Source organism: Clupea harengus, chromosome 2, assembly GCF_900700415.2.
Source record: "Clupea harengus chromosome 2, Ch_v2.0.2, whole genome shotgun sequence".
NCBI lineage: Eukaryota > Metazoa > Chordata > Actinopteri > Clupeiformes > Clupeidae > Clupea > Clupea harengus.
This window is the reverse complement of record NC_045153.1, coordinates 11,860,800-11,875,769: the sequence shown is the minus strand read 5'-3', so window position 1 is coordinate 11,875,769 and position 14,970 is coordinate 11,860,800. Positions and strand designations below refer to the sequence as shown.

The 14,970-nt window shown below is 40.5% G+C and overlaps 3 protein-coding genes across 5 annotated transcripts in view; all 3 read left to right on the top strand.

Moving 5' to 3' along the window:
• Positions 1 to 5,818, top strand: LOC105904643 (cell adhesion molecule 4-like). Of its 2 annotated transcripts, none has more exons than XM_031582766.2 (6): positions 1 to 229; positions 441 to 555; positions 3,085 to 3,178; positions 3,862 to 4,007; positions 4,400 to 4,456; positions 5,367 to 5,818. In XM_031582766.2, exons 2-5 carry the CDS (start codon positions 483 to 485, stop codon positions 4,429 to 4,431), a joined length of 345 nt encoding a protein of 114 aa, XP_031438626.1. In that variant the 5' UTR covers positions 1 to 229; positions 441 to 482; the 3' UTR covers positions 4,432 to 4,456; positions 5,367 to 5,818. The 2 variants fall into 2 exon arrangements, with proteins under 2 accessions (XP_031438626.1, XP_012688003.1); XM_012832549.3 differs by having other exon boundaries at positions 2 to 229; positions 3,070 to 3,178.
• A 916-nt stretch (positions 5,819 to 6,734) lies between these two features.
• LOC116223137 (B- and T-lymphocyte attenuator-like) lies at positions 6,735 to 11,177 on the top strand. 2 transcript variants are annotated; one of them, XM_031578672.2, is made up of 5 exons: positions 6,735 to 7,071; positions 8,154 to 8,483; positions 8,735 to 8,755; positions 9,891 to 10,013; positions 10,256 to 11,177. In XM_031578672.2, the coding sequence occupies exons 1-5, from the start codon at positions 6,987 to 6,989 to the stop codon at positions 10,351 to 10,353; spliced, it is 657 nt and encodes a 218-aa protein (XP_031434532.1). In that variant the 5' UTR covers positions 6,735 to 6,986; the 3' UTR covers positions 10,354 to 11,177. The 2 variants fall into 2 exon arrangements, with proteins under 2 accessions (XP_031434532.1, XP_031434524.1); XM_031578664.2 differs by having other exon boundaries at positions 6,739 to 7,071; positions 10,253 to 11,177.
• A 1,685-nt stretch (positions 11,178 to 12,862) lies between these two features.
• LOC116223134 (B- and T-lymphocyte attenuator-like) overlaps positions 12,863 to 14,970 on the top strand; it is a 2,418-nt gene continuing 310 nt past the window's right edge. Inside the window, exons 1-2 of the mRNA XM_031578654.2 lie at positions 12,863 to 13,089; positions 13,991 to 14,452. Of these exons, the coding sequence (XP_031434514.1) occupies positions 13,005 to 13,089; positions 13,991 to 14,325 (420 nt within the window). The 5' untranslated portion in view covers positions 12,863 to 13,004 and the 3' untranslated portion in view covers positions 14,326 to 14,452. The remainder of the gene's footprint in view (positions 13,090 to 13,990; positions 14,453 to 14,970) is intronic.

The window sequence follows — 14,970 nt, the reverse complement described above, 5'->3', positions numbered from 1 at the left end:
TCCTACAGCGCTCCGGTTTTAACAGATGACCGAAGAGAAGCTGGGGATCAGTTGCAGGCATCTCAGGAATTCATAAAGAAATCTGCTAATTTTCTGTTTGTCAAACACGACAGCTCACAGAACGAGTTTAAGCAGTGAAATTGAAAACAGTGTTTGAATTGCTGAGCCACAAGTTCCACATCCTCTTGGGGTATATTGATGCTGCAGCGCAAATTATTACTCAAACAAGGCAAGTAAAGTCCGTGGGAATCCGGTAACGCACGACCTACACTTAAAACATTTCTAAATACTAATACTTGTAAAAAATGTATAGCTTAAGGGTGTTAACCATGCCACTTTACAGTCGTACAATATTGATGGCAGAAGCAGACTTTGTGTCAATCAAATTAATTGAACTACCAGAACAAACATCTACCCGTCTTCATTTGTTGAACTCATAGATTCGTCCGATATCGCCATAAAAACCTGCTCAGCCCAAAAAGATGTCCGTTCAAAGAAGACATGCCATGATGATTTATTTGTATCTGTTACTCAACTTCGTTCTGTGTGAGGAAGGTGAGTGTGTTTTTTACATTACTTACTTTATATAGAATAGTCCGGACATATTCGTTTCTCACGCCCCATACTGCCCTGTTATTGATATACAGCTGAGTTTCCATCCAAACCATTTGCATATTTGAATTGCCTTCTTATAAATATCGACTAGTAAATTAGAGTCTGCCCGCGTTTTCTTCATCATCTGCTAATTAACATGGACAGACATAGGTAGCTACCCCTAATCACAGGCGGAGTTCTGAGCAGCTTTAGGTTGCGAACTTGAGCTTACTTACGGATACTTTAATGGATACATGAAATAAAATCGCAACAAACCTCGTATAAACCCGTTATCAGCCTTAGTAGCACTTTACCCTATGCGATTCGGCAGTTAATCTAACCAACAAAATGTGATGCCTATTCCACGCGTTTCCATTTTTTTCGAATGGAAATTGGTGTAAAATACTTTGATGGAAACCTAGTAACTGTTGGTGCGCATTTCGCTAAGGCATTGTTGGCCATTTCATGTAGTGTATGTAAGCAGAGGTTTGCGTGTGGTGTACCCGGACTCCACTACCCCCGACTACTCAGCACAAGAAAAAAAAAGAAAAAAACACACTCGCTCTCATCGCAGATAACGGAAGGAGGTGTGAACACAGTGAGGTGTGATGCTATAGTATAGTGGATACATTTAACCCTACATTACAGTTATGTAGCAGACAGATTTGGATAACTGCGACACTACATGTAGTAAACAGATACTATGTTATATTGATACTAAACAGACTTGCTAATTCACACAAAATGATGACGGAACACTCACTCTCTCATGGACGCACGGAAAGAAAGAACGTGCAAATGATCTGGTCCGAAAATGGTCCACCAAACTACTGCTGCTGTTGATTCTTCTGCTCCAACTTCTTTTGACCAACACTGATCAGAGATGAGTCCGGCTTATGTAGTGGTAACGTGACGATGTGATTGACGGGTCAAGGGGTGTATTCTGATAAGCTATTGATTAACACTGTGCGTTAAAGCTTGGAGATCCCCCTCAAATACCACACATGCATGCATACGCATGCGTGCACGAACGCAATTCTGTAAATTATGGACACATATAGACATCTTTTCGCCCCAGTCGTTTTAGGGTTGACACCTGAGCACACACAGCAAAAAGAGGGGATACGCATTTGACCTGGCCTCGAGCCTGAGTTTCAGGCTCTGACTACAACGCCTCATTCTTACGGCATTCTGAGGACATAGCTCTCAACCATACATAGGCGGAGATCCCAGGGGGGACGGGGGGGACGTGTCCCCCCCTACCATAAAGTTGTCCCCCCCAACAATCATTGAAAAAAAAAAAATTCAGATTTTTTTGAATTTTTTTTTTTTAAATAAAAATACGACGACACAAGCGGTGCTAATTATAGACGTAAAAAATGTGTTTTTTAAGTGTTGAAAAATCATGTTCCGCCTATTCCTCAAAGTGGTTTGGTTCACATGCTGTTTCCAACGGGCAGGGCTACAGGCAGCTCCGTGTTTCAGTTAATCAGCCCAGTAGCACACGGTCAGATTGTCAGACTGTTTCCTCCTCTCTCCCCTGTCGCTGCAGCTATGATACACGATATGTAAAGAGATCTACCTCATTCTCGAACGCAGTAAGAACATGTAAAGAAGAAGTTTTTTTTCTAAACTCCATTTACGAAGTTCCAATCCGATATGCACAAGTATACATAAGTTTATTAATGGATTGGCATGACAACGTGAACGTTTGCCGATAACACACGCATGCCGGTAATTAACACAGTTAAGATAGCTAGTCAGACAGTCTAGGACACTGTCCTGTCAGGGCAGGTTCATGCTAGTTAATAAACGTAGGTCTACATCTCAGTGCCTCTCCAGATTTGTTAAATTATCTTAAGTTAAATTAATGTCATCTTTTTCTGCCGTGGATGAACTATGCTAGTATTGTACTATGGAGTGACAGTAGTGCAGGAGGTAGAGAAGTCGTATTGTATTCAAAAGGTTGCTAGTTCGATTCCCTGTCGAGCTGTTTTATAACTTATTTTGAGCATCAAGTTCTCTTGAACTTTGGACATTATTTGTCTGTGAATAGATATTTCGTGTTAGAACATGTAATGCTGTTTAGATCATTCTAAAATGACTTCGAATTTCTGTTTGTGAATGTGATAAGAGAATTCGGTATTTAGCAGTTTATGCTAGCTCTCGTGAAAGCAATTTTTTCATGTCCCCCCCCGGAATTACACTCTGAAATTTGACCATGTATTGTCCCCCCCTACAATGAAATGGGATCTCCGCCCCTGCAACCATACTCACGGTGCTCCCTCGTTAGGCATCTCCTTTTAAAGCGTTAAAATGTCTCTTTCTGTCTCTCTCTCTCTCTCTCTCTCTCAATTTGAATCAATATACAAAAAGAACAGTAAATGTTTTCAATATGCAAAATCTCTCTCTCTCTCTTTCTCTCTCTTTCTCTGTGTGTGTGTTTGGGTGGTGGTTGTTTTTTAATGGTTACAGTCACCCCACTGATAGGGAGAATCATAACTCCCGAAGGCGGGACAGAGGCCAGGGAATACCAGTGTGTCGCCGATGCCAACTCCGCACCAACAAGCTTCGTGTGGAGATAGTAAGGGAGGCCAAACAGCAGCACACGCACACTCACACGCACACTCACACACACACACACACACACACACACACACACACACTCACACTCACACAAACACACACACACACGTACGCACGCATGCACGCCAAAGGTGCACAATGAAAGTGAGGTCATATGAGGGGGCCTAGAGAAAGGGAGATTTCCTGTGTGATTGTCTCTAGCTTAATGACCTCGTTGAGGTTTTGTCTTTCCTCTTGTGCTGTAACTCTTCTGTCATTTAGTTTCCTCTCAACCAGTATTACTGAACTCTGACAAGATGTCAACGACGACTCAACACAGTCATTAAACAAAGGGGTTCAAGTGCCCCTTGTTGTCGATTGACATGGACCATGCACCAACACCAGAATTTTTTGCAACACAGTGGACTGACAGCTAGTGTGACATGAGGAGAATTTCACTAACTTTGACAAATATTGTAATGGGTTATAATTAAGGACTATACCTTTAAATCTGTGTATGCATTTGGGGATTATGGATTATGAGCACGCTAAAAGAGGCAAACAGGAAAGAGTAAAATGAAGCTGTGTCTTGATAGATTAATACACATTCAGGGAGAGTTAAGATTATTACCGGCTGATTTTTGGGAATGTTCAGCATATGGTGTCTGCTAGTAAATGATTATCTTTGTTTCTCTTTCTTAGCCAGGGCCAGGCCTTGCCTGATGGTGTGAGACCCGAGGGGGACAGACTGCACTTCCTCGAGTTGAACTCTGACCTTAACGGCGAGTATAGCTGTGAGGTCACAAACCCATATGGGACGGCTGTGTACTCCATATATCGCCACATAGGTGAGCCTCTGTGCTTCTTATGACGTCTAAAACTCCATGATTTTCTATTCAGACTGTGTAATGTATATTGGATGTATATTGTAAAGGTGGAATTTTAAAGGCTTCGATTTCATGTTATACTGTGCTATGAGGGATTACACACGAGACTGTCTCATTTCATCTTCTGCGGGGTGGAAGATATAAATCACTGTTGGCCATTCAGAGTCTAAGTATTCATGTGTGCGAGTGTGTCATACCATCTGAAATGTACTGCAACACAAGTGATCCACTGTTTTTTTTGTGTTATTGTATTACAGTTCGTCTTCCTTAACAGAGCACATGCGAACATCTACATTTTACAATGCATGCAACATTTGATCTAACTCCCAATTATTTATCTGTCCGAAATGCAGTTGACCCCGACGACACCCACAATGAACTTTGACTGCTGCCCTGATTTGTCATTGTGGGTAAGTTTGTTTATCCCATTTGGACAACACACAGACACAGACACAGACACAGACACAGACACAGACACAGACACAGACACAGACACAGACACAGACACTCACTCACTCACTCACTCACTCACTCACTCACTCACTCACTCACTCACTCACTCACATTCACACACACATTGACACACACTCTCACTCACTCACACACATTCACACACACATTAATTTACACATTCATACACACATTCATACACACACACACACACACACATACACACACACACTCACACACTCACACACATTCATACACACATTCATACACATACACACACACTCTCACTCACTCACACACATTTACACACACATTGACACACACTCTCACTCACTCACACACATTCACACACACATTCATACACACATGCATACACACACACACTCACACACACACACACACACTGTGTGAGTATGTACTGCACCTGTGTGAGCGTGTACTGCACCCAGCACACTGAGACCTTCCCTTGTGCTATTTTAGGGCATGTGCAGATCTCAAGTCCAGACCTTAACCAAGCATGGATCCATATCACAAATTGATTGTTACAGGCTTAGAAGTAATTGTGCAAAGTACACACACACACACACACACACACACACACACACACACACACACAACATAGATGAACATAAAGATGCATCAATAGAACAGTTCATCCAAAGTAAGTTTCAATAAGGTTAGAACATTAATTTCATCACTCGTGAGGCCACTAGCCACCGCTGGCCAGTGACCCTGTGCTCTGTGGCTTTGAACCAGAGCAGAGGCTGGGCGCAGGTTTCAGTGCAGTGCAACACTAGCTGGTATCTCTAACACTAGCATGTATCTCTAACACTAGCATGTATCTCTAACACTGCTTATCTTGTCATGCAGCTTTCTCTGGACCTGGCTGAAGAAGTCCAAAGTATCATGTCTGGCTCAAGTCTGGCTCTGGCTTGTAATATACTAGACTTCACATGCATATACTTTCATTCATATACTTGCTTTATGCATTATTTATTTATCTTTGATATTCCATCCATTGCAAGCAGCTTCTTAGCCAAATCCCAGTGCACTTGAGTGATGTTAGAACATACACACCTTCCTCTATAATGAGAGGTATCCATGAGTGCATGCACAACTCAAAATAGATTGGCTACAGTAAATAGTGAAAAATGAAAAATATAAGCAGCCTCATGTAATGCACAGTATGGTGTATGAATAATGACAATGTTATATAATCCTATATATTTGTAAGTTACTTGAAGTCATTGCTCTTTGTCATTTGCTCTTTGCCGTTTTGTGCTATTGCATTTCAATAAATAAAGGATTTATTTAAGTGGTCAGTCTGGTGCTTTTGCAAGTGTTTGTGTGTGTGTGTGTGTGTGCACTTGCATGAGTGTTTGCATGTTTAGTCACGCAGAATTGTACTGTTGTATACTCAGGCCCTTTGATCTTTTCACCCTAGAACAAGCCCCGTTCCAACCATGTTAGTTTTGCTTGCCTGCTATGTGCAACATGTGAGGCTTGTTTGACCACATGGTTTGAGGAAGGCTCTTGTGAAAACCTCAGCAGGACACATCTCCAGTCCAAAACACATCTGTCAGCACGTAAGATTTACGTCAGAGGTGGTTAAGTGTACTTTCCGTGGTGCTTCGCCTTGACTACAGCACGTGTCTACACTAAGCAGTCACGGGTGTGCATGTCTATAGATGTCATCCATCAGTGTGATTCTACACACATACCTTACCTATTCATTGTACTTAAGAGCGGATACAAAAAAGCAAGAGTTTCAGATTGTTGCACTGGTACATGGCCTTCCAGGACCAGCTTTTCTGCTTGCATGGTCTGGACAAGACCACAAGATGGCAATCATAACAGGCCCCTCTGGGTGTCCAGTTAACATTTTAGTGTGTAATAAAACAAGAGGCGGAGATGCAGTTACATTAGTGACATCACCACGACTCATGACAATAAAACAATACATTTTACGTCAGATAGATAGACAGACAGACAGACAGATAGATAGATAGATAGATAGATAAATGCAGAGATAGTAAGTGAGAATGCTTGGTCGGACTCAACGCACATGTCATGAGTCATGTATCGAAGAGAGGAAGCAGTGACCAGACGGCGCAGTGGAAACTGGGTCATACCACCGACAGAAATGTGTCTGTGTTTGAGTGTGTACTCTTTGTGGTTTGTCTTCATGCATTTGAACGTGTGTGTGCATGCTTGTATTTGTATTTGTGTGTGTGTGTGTGTGTGTGTGTGTGTGTGTGTGTAGGACTTTGTGGGCACTTATGAGTGGGTGTGAGAATGCAACACAGAGCGAGTAGCGGGCTATGCTATTTTTTCTGGGGGGGGGGGGGTCTCTTGCATCTACAGAGACAAGGGAAGATAGTGTGAGAGAGTTAGAGAGAGTGAGAGAGGCTACATATATGCAGTAGGGTTAGGGTTAGTACAAAAGAGACAACCAGCAGCCATTATCTATCTCCCCTCCATCCCTCTAGTATGGAGACCCTCAGTCGTGTCGCCGCTGCTGGTCCTGCACTGCTGTGGCTTCTCCTCACTGTGTGTCGGTTCTCATGTGCAGAAGGTGAGTCAGACCAACATCCTCTGCACACGGCCCTTAAGTCTGTGTATGCTGCATGCTTTACAATGGCAGGAAAGATAGAGGATTTAAGAACACACTATGCAGAAGTTGTTATTTTGTGTATACTGCTATTAGTATATGTTTGCATTGTATATGTGCTGTGTATTACATTTACCCAAAGCGACGTACAAAGGAGAGAGCACTCAAGACAGAGGAGAGAACAATCAAGCTAGTGGAGGACTTAGATTGCACAGCAATAGGCAAGGATGCCATGTTCTCCTTTTACTAGTTGGGATGCCATACACTTTTTTTTCACTATTATAATATTTTTATTTAAAATAAATCTGGGCATCGTACATAGAACACAATTCATGCTAGGTTAAGGTATTTTTGTTACATGTGTACATATGCAGCTTTAGCTGCATAGTACCTTCTCTGGTTACAAAGCCTTTTTGTTGACTTCTTCACCTCTTCAATCCAGTGACGTGTCCTTGTAATTAGACATTATTTATTATTATTATTATTATTATTATTATTTTATATTTTTATTTTTTTAAATTTTTACTGTAGCAAAAAAAAGAGAAGAATAATCTTTTGATCCCTGTAAACCCCTGCACAGGATCATATCCCCACACCAAATATTTTTGGTTTTGAACACTTCCTGTCTGGTCAGATTCATTTCCTTTTCTTACATATTAATTCCTCTCTCTGAAGAGATGTGAACGCTTTATAATGACAATGACGATGATTTGAGAACACACAATGCAGAAGTTGGATTTGGTATACTGCTATTAGTATATGTTTGCATTGTATGCTTGCTGTGTATCATAAAGCTAGTGTAGGACTTAGATTGCACAACAGTCGGCAAGGATGCCTTGTTTTGCTTTTACTAGTTGGGATGTCATACACTTTTTTCCCAGTATTATACTCATCAAGAGGCACCTCTTGTGCCTCTGTGTGTGTGCCGTTCAAAACTCCTTTATGATGCTACTTGCTTCATGTTTCCTTGCTGTTGATGTAAAAAATGGTTTGTTTGTTTAGTTAGATAGTTAATTTATTAACTTCTGCTTGTTTTTCACATGAAGAGTGTGCTATTGAGGTTCGGGTCAGACGGAACACTGTACTGAGGACAGCCCCAATGAAATCCCTGACTGTGAACTGCACTATCACATGGCAGGACTGTAGCTCAGAGCCCACTGTCACCTGGTGTAAACTTCTTATCAATAACGATTGTGTAAAAGTGAACTCAACACCGGATGTGGCCATCCACCAGGAGAGAAGCTTGACAGAGGGAAATAAGATAGTCTCCTATCTGAATTTTCACAGGGTGGAAAAACATGACGATGGTCTCTATCGTTGCGAAATATCTGGGTCTTTAACAGTAGTCAGTCATACTATAAACGTGTCTGTGTCAGGTAAGTCCAATGACCCTACAGTTTTCACCTGATGTACTGTACTGCAAGCAACTATTATTAATGATTTTAAACTTCATTGTTTAAGTTATGTGTGACTAAATTACCTTAGACCTCAAATATGAATCTCAGTGAATGAATATGAATATACATATGAATATCACTCACAGTGAAAGTTGGTTTTAATCTGTGTTTTGTCCTTGTTTGTCCTCTCTACACTTTACACTTTTGTCCTCACATCCCTGTGGCTTCAGAAACCCTGCACACTTCCACAGGTAAGCGCCACCTTTTATGTAATCACAAAATAGGTCAGTTATCCAATTATACTAATTGATATTGTTGATTAGGCTCATTTATGCTAACAGGATCTTCTCTGTGGTTAATTGAAGCTAAGTGTTTTTATTGTACGGCTCATCAGAATGTTGTAAAAAGTAATCGTATAATAAGTGGGATAAAGTATAGGCCACTGTTGGCCAGTGGACAATACATTATCCCTTACATATTATTAAAAGCACTAGATTGTGACAGATTTAATTTTAGTTACTAGATTCTCTCTCATTCTCTTGCTCTCTCTCTCTCTCTCACACACACACACATGCACACACACACACACACACACACGCGCACACGCACACACACACACACCCACACATACTTACATACGACACACACACACACGACCCACACACATAAGACACACACACACACGACATGCAAACACACACACACACACACACACACACACACACACACACACTTGCATACGACACACACACACACACGACCCACACACACACAACACACACACACACACGACCCACACATCTTTCAGGTACCTCTCATTCTCGGAATATAAGCATGAGAGAATGAGGGGGCCTAGAGAAAGAGAGATTTCCTGTGTAAGTGTCTCTGGCTTAATGACCTCGATGAGGTTTTGTCTTTTCTCGTGTGCTGTACCTTATCATTTACAACATCTCTTTCAAACCCATACACACCACGAGTAGCTCTTAGCCTTCACTGGGGTCTTCTGTCATTTAGTTTCCTCTCAACTAGTATTACAGAACTCTAACAAGATGTCAACGACGACCCAACAACAATCATTAAACAAATGTCCTGTTATTAATGAATAGGTTAACAATTACAGTGCAATAACATAAATGCAAAATAACACGTATCTTTAAAAGTATTTTTTATCATAAAACCCTCTGTAGACAAAAATAGTTTGATTTATGAATATATTTTAGACTGACCCTTGGTGCTAAGCTAGCTCAGCTAGAACTTTCTAGTTGCCTTCATGGACAGATTCTTGGCTCTCTTTTAAATCTTCCTTGAGCACCTGTATTTGTTTATTGTTTATAATTTGTGTATTTGTTAATTGTTCGCGACAACCAGTGTTTCTCTGCCCGACAGAAAGCCCAACCGTCACAAACAAACCAGACTCAAATCAAGACTGGCTGCTGTATGTTTATGTCTGCGCCGCCTGTGCAGTCGTCATTCTCATAGTGATCATCACCTGCTTCTGCTTACTGAGAGGTCAGTGGTGAAACTCTTCCAGAATGTTCCTACACCACACACAACTCCGTTAAAAACTAAGACATGCATTGGTCAGTGTGAAAAGCCTAATATCATACAACCAATCAGCTGTCCAGCACACTTGCACACCATGGTTTAGCACTCAATATTAGTTTCAATTTCACAGCTCATATTGTTGCTATGACGTTTTTAGACCATGTGAACAACTATACTGTCTACTCTTCTCTGCTCCTCTGCAGCAGGACATCATATCACAGGACACTGTGTCTGTACTGAGCTACTTCACAGACACACCTCGTTCAGTCCAAATGTTCAATCAAGACCTGCTCCTACTGAATAATGTGCCAATCAGAGAAAAGGGTGACTGCTGGGTGATAGCCATGCTGGATATACATCGGCCTAACACCAAAAATTGACATTGACCTTGAGAAGTTTTTTTTTCAGGGCAAGCAGTAATGCAGATCGCATTGCTCTCTAAAATGCCCCCAGCACATGTATAACCCCAGCAGGTATAACCTCAGCACAGGTGTAACCTCGGCACAGGTATAAGCCCAGCACAGGTATAACCTCAGCACAGGTGTAACCTCAGCAGGTATAACCTCAGCACAGGTGTAACCTCGGCACAGGTATAAGCCCAGCACAGGTATAACCTCAGCACAGGTGTAACCTCAGCACAGGTATAAGCCCAGCACAGGTGTAACCTCGGCACAGGTATAAGCCCAGCACAGGTGTAACCTCAGCACAGGTATAAGCCCAGCACAGGTATGACCCCAGCACAGGTATAACCCCAGCACAGGTACAACCCCAGCATGGCCCACAGACACACATTAGTGAACAGCTCTCTTTACCACCACACTAGTTTTAGTGCTTTTTACAACAGTGCTCTTCTGTGCTTTTTCAGGCTTGATAGATTGATTGGTTTGATTTGTTTTTCCCAGCTGGCTATATCTATATTTGTCCTTGCTGATTATCATGATGTGATATGTCAGTACCCTGTATTGTGACCACAGGTTTTTCTGATGTATTTTAATGTATTTTTATTGTGTTAAGTGTACAGGCCTATGTTCTGGAAGCTATATAGAGCTATCCTATTAGTATGGTGACTGTATTTGTATACATTTGGCTTGATTTATTAAACAGCTCAAACTGAGTGTTTGGAACCTATATGTGTGTCAGTGGTGGACAAAGTACACTAACTACGTACTTAAGTGAAAGTATAGATACCTTGTGTAAAATATTACTCCAGTAAAAGTGGAAGTATGCACTTTGAATTTCCACTTAAGTAGAAGTATAAAAGTATTTGCCTTCATTTATACTTAAGTATTAAAAGTAAAAGTACCTTGATGAATTATGGTTCTAATGGCCTTTTATCATTTTCACATCAAAGCTCCTGCTCAATCAACTGATATAAGGTTAAAATACTAATGCCACTCTTTAAAAAGTGTCTTACATTTGTCTATTAAAAAGAGTATAAGCACAAAACATTGAAAGCTATCTATTGCCATTAGGTAAGACCAAGTGGTTATGAAATAACAGCACTAGAGAACAATTATTTCATTTTACATTTATTTGTAACTTAGTTGCACATTTAATTATAAAAAATGTGGAGTAAAACATAAGCTCCTTTACTATATCATATCTGTATGTCGGTGTTACCCTTAAACTCATAAATCCTGATTTATGTTTCAAAGTATGATAAATGCCATTACAGGAACTAGTTCCACAAAATCAGAGAATGTGGTGTTATACTAGTTTGTGCTGAAGACTAGTGATAGTAGTGATATTCCCTACACAACCCTGGGTACAAACACAGACGAAAGTAAAACCAAAACACTCTATCTTGCGTCGCAAGGTGGTCCTTGACATCAGAGAGGCACTGGGCTGAAGATCTTGCAGGAGATCTTGAAATGATGGCTGTTCCACCACACTAAAGGGCTGGAGACTCTGGATTAAATATGCAATTAAGTACCGTTTCACTGGATATTGTATTGTGCTTAGGCAGGCAGAGAAGACACTTAAAATAAAATTAGTCCTTCTTCCTTTCTTCCAATTCAAAAAGTTCGCCCAAATAAGGCCAAGGGTGTTCAGGCAAGTAAGTGTCAGCTGTTTCTTCCATCATTTCCATCATTTATTTAGCGTTAAGTAAGCATGAGCATAAAACATCCTTGAAATGCTGCAGCGGCGTTGTAACGAATTCAACGTTAGCTCGCGCTCAACGAATGAACGAAACTGACGAAACCGAAAGGACTTCAGAGCAAATCGCGCGCTGAGCTCTGATTGGTGTGATTGTGCACTCGCTTTGACCTCTCATTATTTGATTCGCTTTGGTAAAAAAGGAACGAGAGGTTTTACTAAATATAATGGAGTAAAAAGTACGAATTTTCACTTTGAAATGTAGTGGAGTCAAAGTATAAAGTCTCACCAAATAGAAAGACTTGAGTAAAGTACAGATACATCTATATGTTACTTAAGTACAGGAACGAATTACATCTACTTCGTTACTGTCCACCACTGATGTGTGTGGGACCTGTATGTGTGTGGAACCTGTACTTATGTGGTTGGGTGGGGAGATTGGGGTGGGTGGTTGTTTTAAGAAATAAATGCTGTTGTCAACTTCGGAACACAAATTCAGCCCTCCTTGAATTAACTAAATGGAAACTACAGCCCATGCATGTGTGATGTGCTCATGAAGGTGACACATCTAAGGACTGCTTGTGTGTGTGTGTGTGTGTGTGTGTGTGTGTGTGTGTGTGTGTGTGTATGTGTGAGAGGGAGGTGAGAGACAGTAAGAGCGAAAGAGGGTGATGGAAAGGCGGTGGTGGGGGGGGGGGGGGGGGGACAGGAGAGAAAGAAAGGGGTGGCCTTTATGTAATTTCATTTATTTTACCACTTTAACTCTGACTAACAGAGACAGAGAACAATATCACTTGAACAAGGCTAAACTAGACGTAGAATTGTGATATTATAAGGACATTTAGTGAACAGCTAATCATGAGGATGAAGGAACAGCCGGCAATGAAGACCCTGTTGGCTCTCTTGCTATGGTGCATCATCTGCCCTGATGGCAATGCTGAAGGTGAGTTGAACATACCCCACTGCTTTACTTTAACTATACGGTGCGTCTTGGGCGAATTTGAATACTGAATTCATTTCTCATTAAAACATGCATTGAAGGACCTTTCCCTAAACAAAATGTATGTTTGACATTTACAGTGCTTACCTTTAGAAGTTAGTTCATCTTGATTTACATTAGTTTGTATAGTTTGCTAGCAAGTATAGTTGTATGTATATGTTGTCACTCTTCCTTCATAGATGAAAACCTGTAGGCTGATTAATGATTTCATATATTTTGACTTTTTACATACCTCTTTAGTAAATGTAACAAAACTTTTAACAGTATGTGATGTTATTTAAGATTGGTTTATCATGATAAATTCATAAATATATTATATGTTTATAACTATATCAACTAATGAGGAAACTTAACCGTATGGTTTTCAAATTTGACCATGATTGCGTGTGGCCTGCCTGAAGCAGGCAACTGTTGTACATCCTTCATCTCTAGGGATTATTATTCAGTTAATTTGCTAACGTGAACAAACTAATAACTAATAATAAGTATTATTATGTCTGTTCCGTTTCATTGATAAATTATTCCATTCCATTAATCTTATTCAAAGAAACTTTAAAGCGTGAAATGCTAATGATGGAGTCATTGCAATCAGGGTGAGATTTAAGTGTTCAGAAGCACTTTACTTCAATAAACGATCAAACACAGTAGATACCAATTGTGAAAACTGAACATTCTCCATGTGATTACAACCAATGAGTAAAGGTGAATTATCTATCTAACGCCACATTGCCTAGTTTGAGTAAGAAAGGAAAAGTTCTCACACACCTATATGTGTCTGCTGACAAAACAGTGAAATTTCGTGCATTAGAACATAATCATTTGTAACCATTAATTCCCCCTTTAGACGATGAATGCTCCCCATATGTTCGTGTCAGGAGGGATACTGTTTGGAAGGTTCTAGAGATGAGCACCCTAACACTCAGCTGCCCTGTGATATACTGTGAGGAGCCACCCGTTGTCACATGGTGCAAACTGATGGACGTGGAGAACTGCACATCACTGTCTGAAAATCCTAATGTTAGAATATGGCAACAGATGCCAAACAACACTGAGGAAAATCTCACTATATCCTATATGGTGATCCAAAAGATAACAAAGAATGACAGTGGTTTATATAGATGTAGTGGTTCTGCCTACGCTCCTGGACGTCCAATCAGGGTTAATGTCACTGGTAAGTGAAGTTTTTATGTCTTTTACTTTTTTGAGCCGGTGTTTGCATATATTATATATCACATTTGCAACACTTTAACACTTTAACTATCGCTCTCAGATGTTGACCAACTGGAAAACACAACCTACAACACAAGTAAGATCAAATATTTATTGTTTTATTTGACGATGTTGATTACTAATTACTTGTTAGCACATTTGTAGTATGTTGGAGTGTTTGTCAGCAAATCTGTGAATCATGATCCTTCTGTTGTGTGGACCTTGTGTGACACGTTTTCTATTATGGGTCACAACTCCAGTTCAGGTCAGTATGTGGAGTACACTCTAGGGACTGAGGCCTGTTAGACTTTTTTAGGGAGTCTGACAGGCCTTGATGTTTTGTATATTTCATCTAGCTAAAAACATTCATGCACAAGTGGCATATACTGTATGTAGAAGATTAAAGGTTTCTGTGTTCTTTTTATGACTCTAGGACAAAAACTCATAGAGCTTTAAAGGCTAATTGTCAACAAGAACAAAAAAACTAAATATCCCTCCACGGGTATATAGTCCTTTAAGGAAGAAGAAAGGTGCCTACTTAAAAAAACGAACCAGTGAAATGCTCACAAAGGCAGCTTAGTTGTATCCTGATGCTTAGGTTGGGCAGTCAGGTTT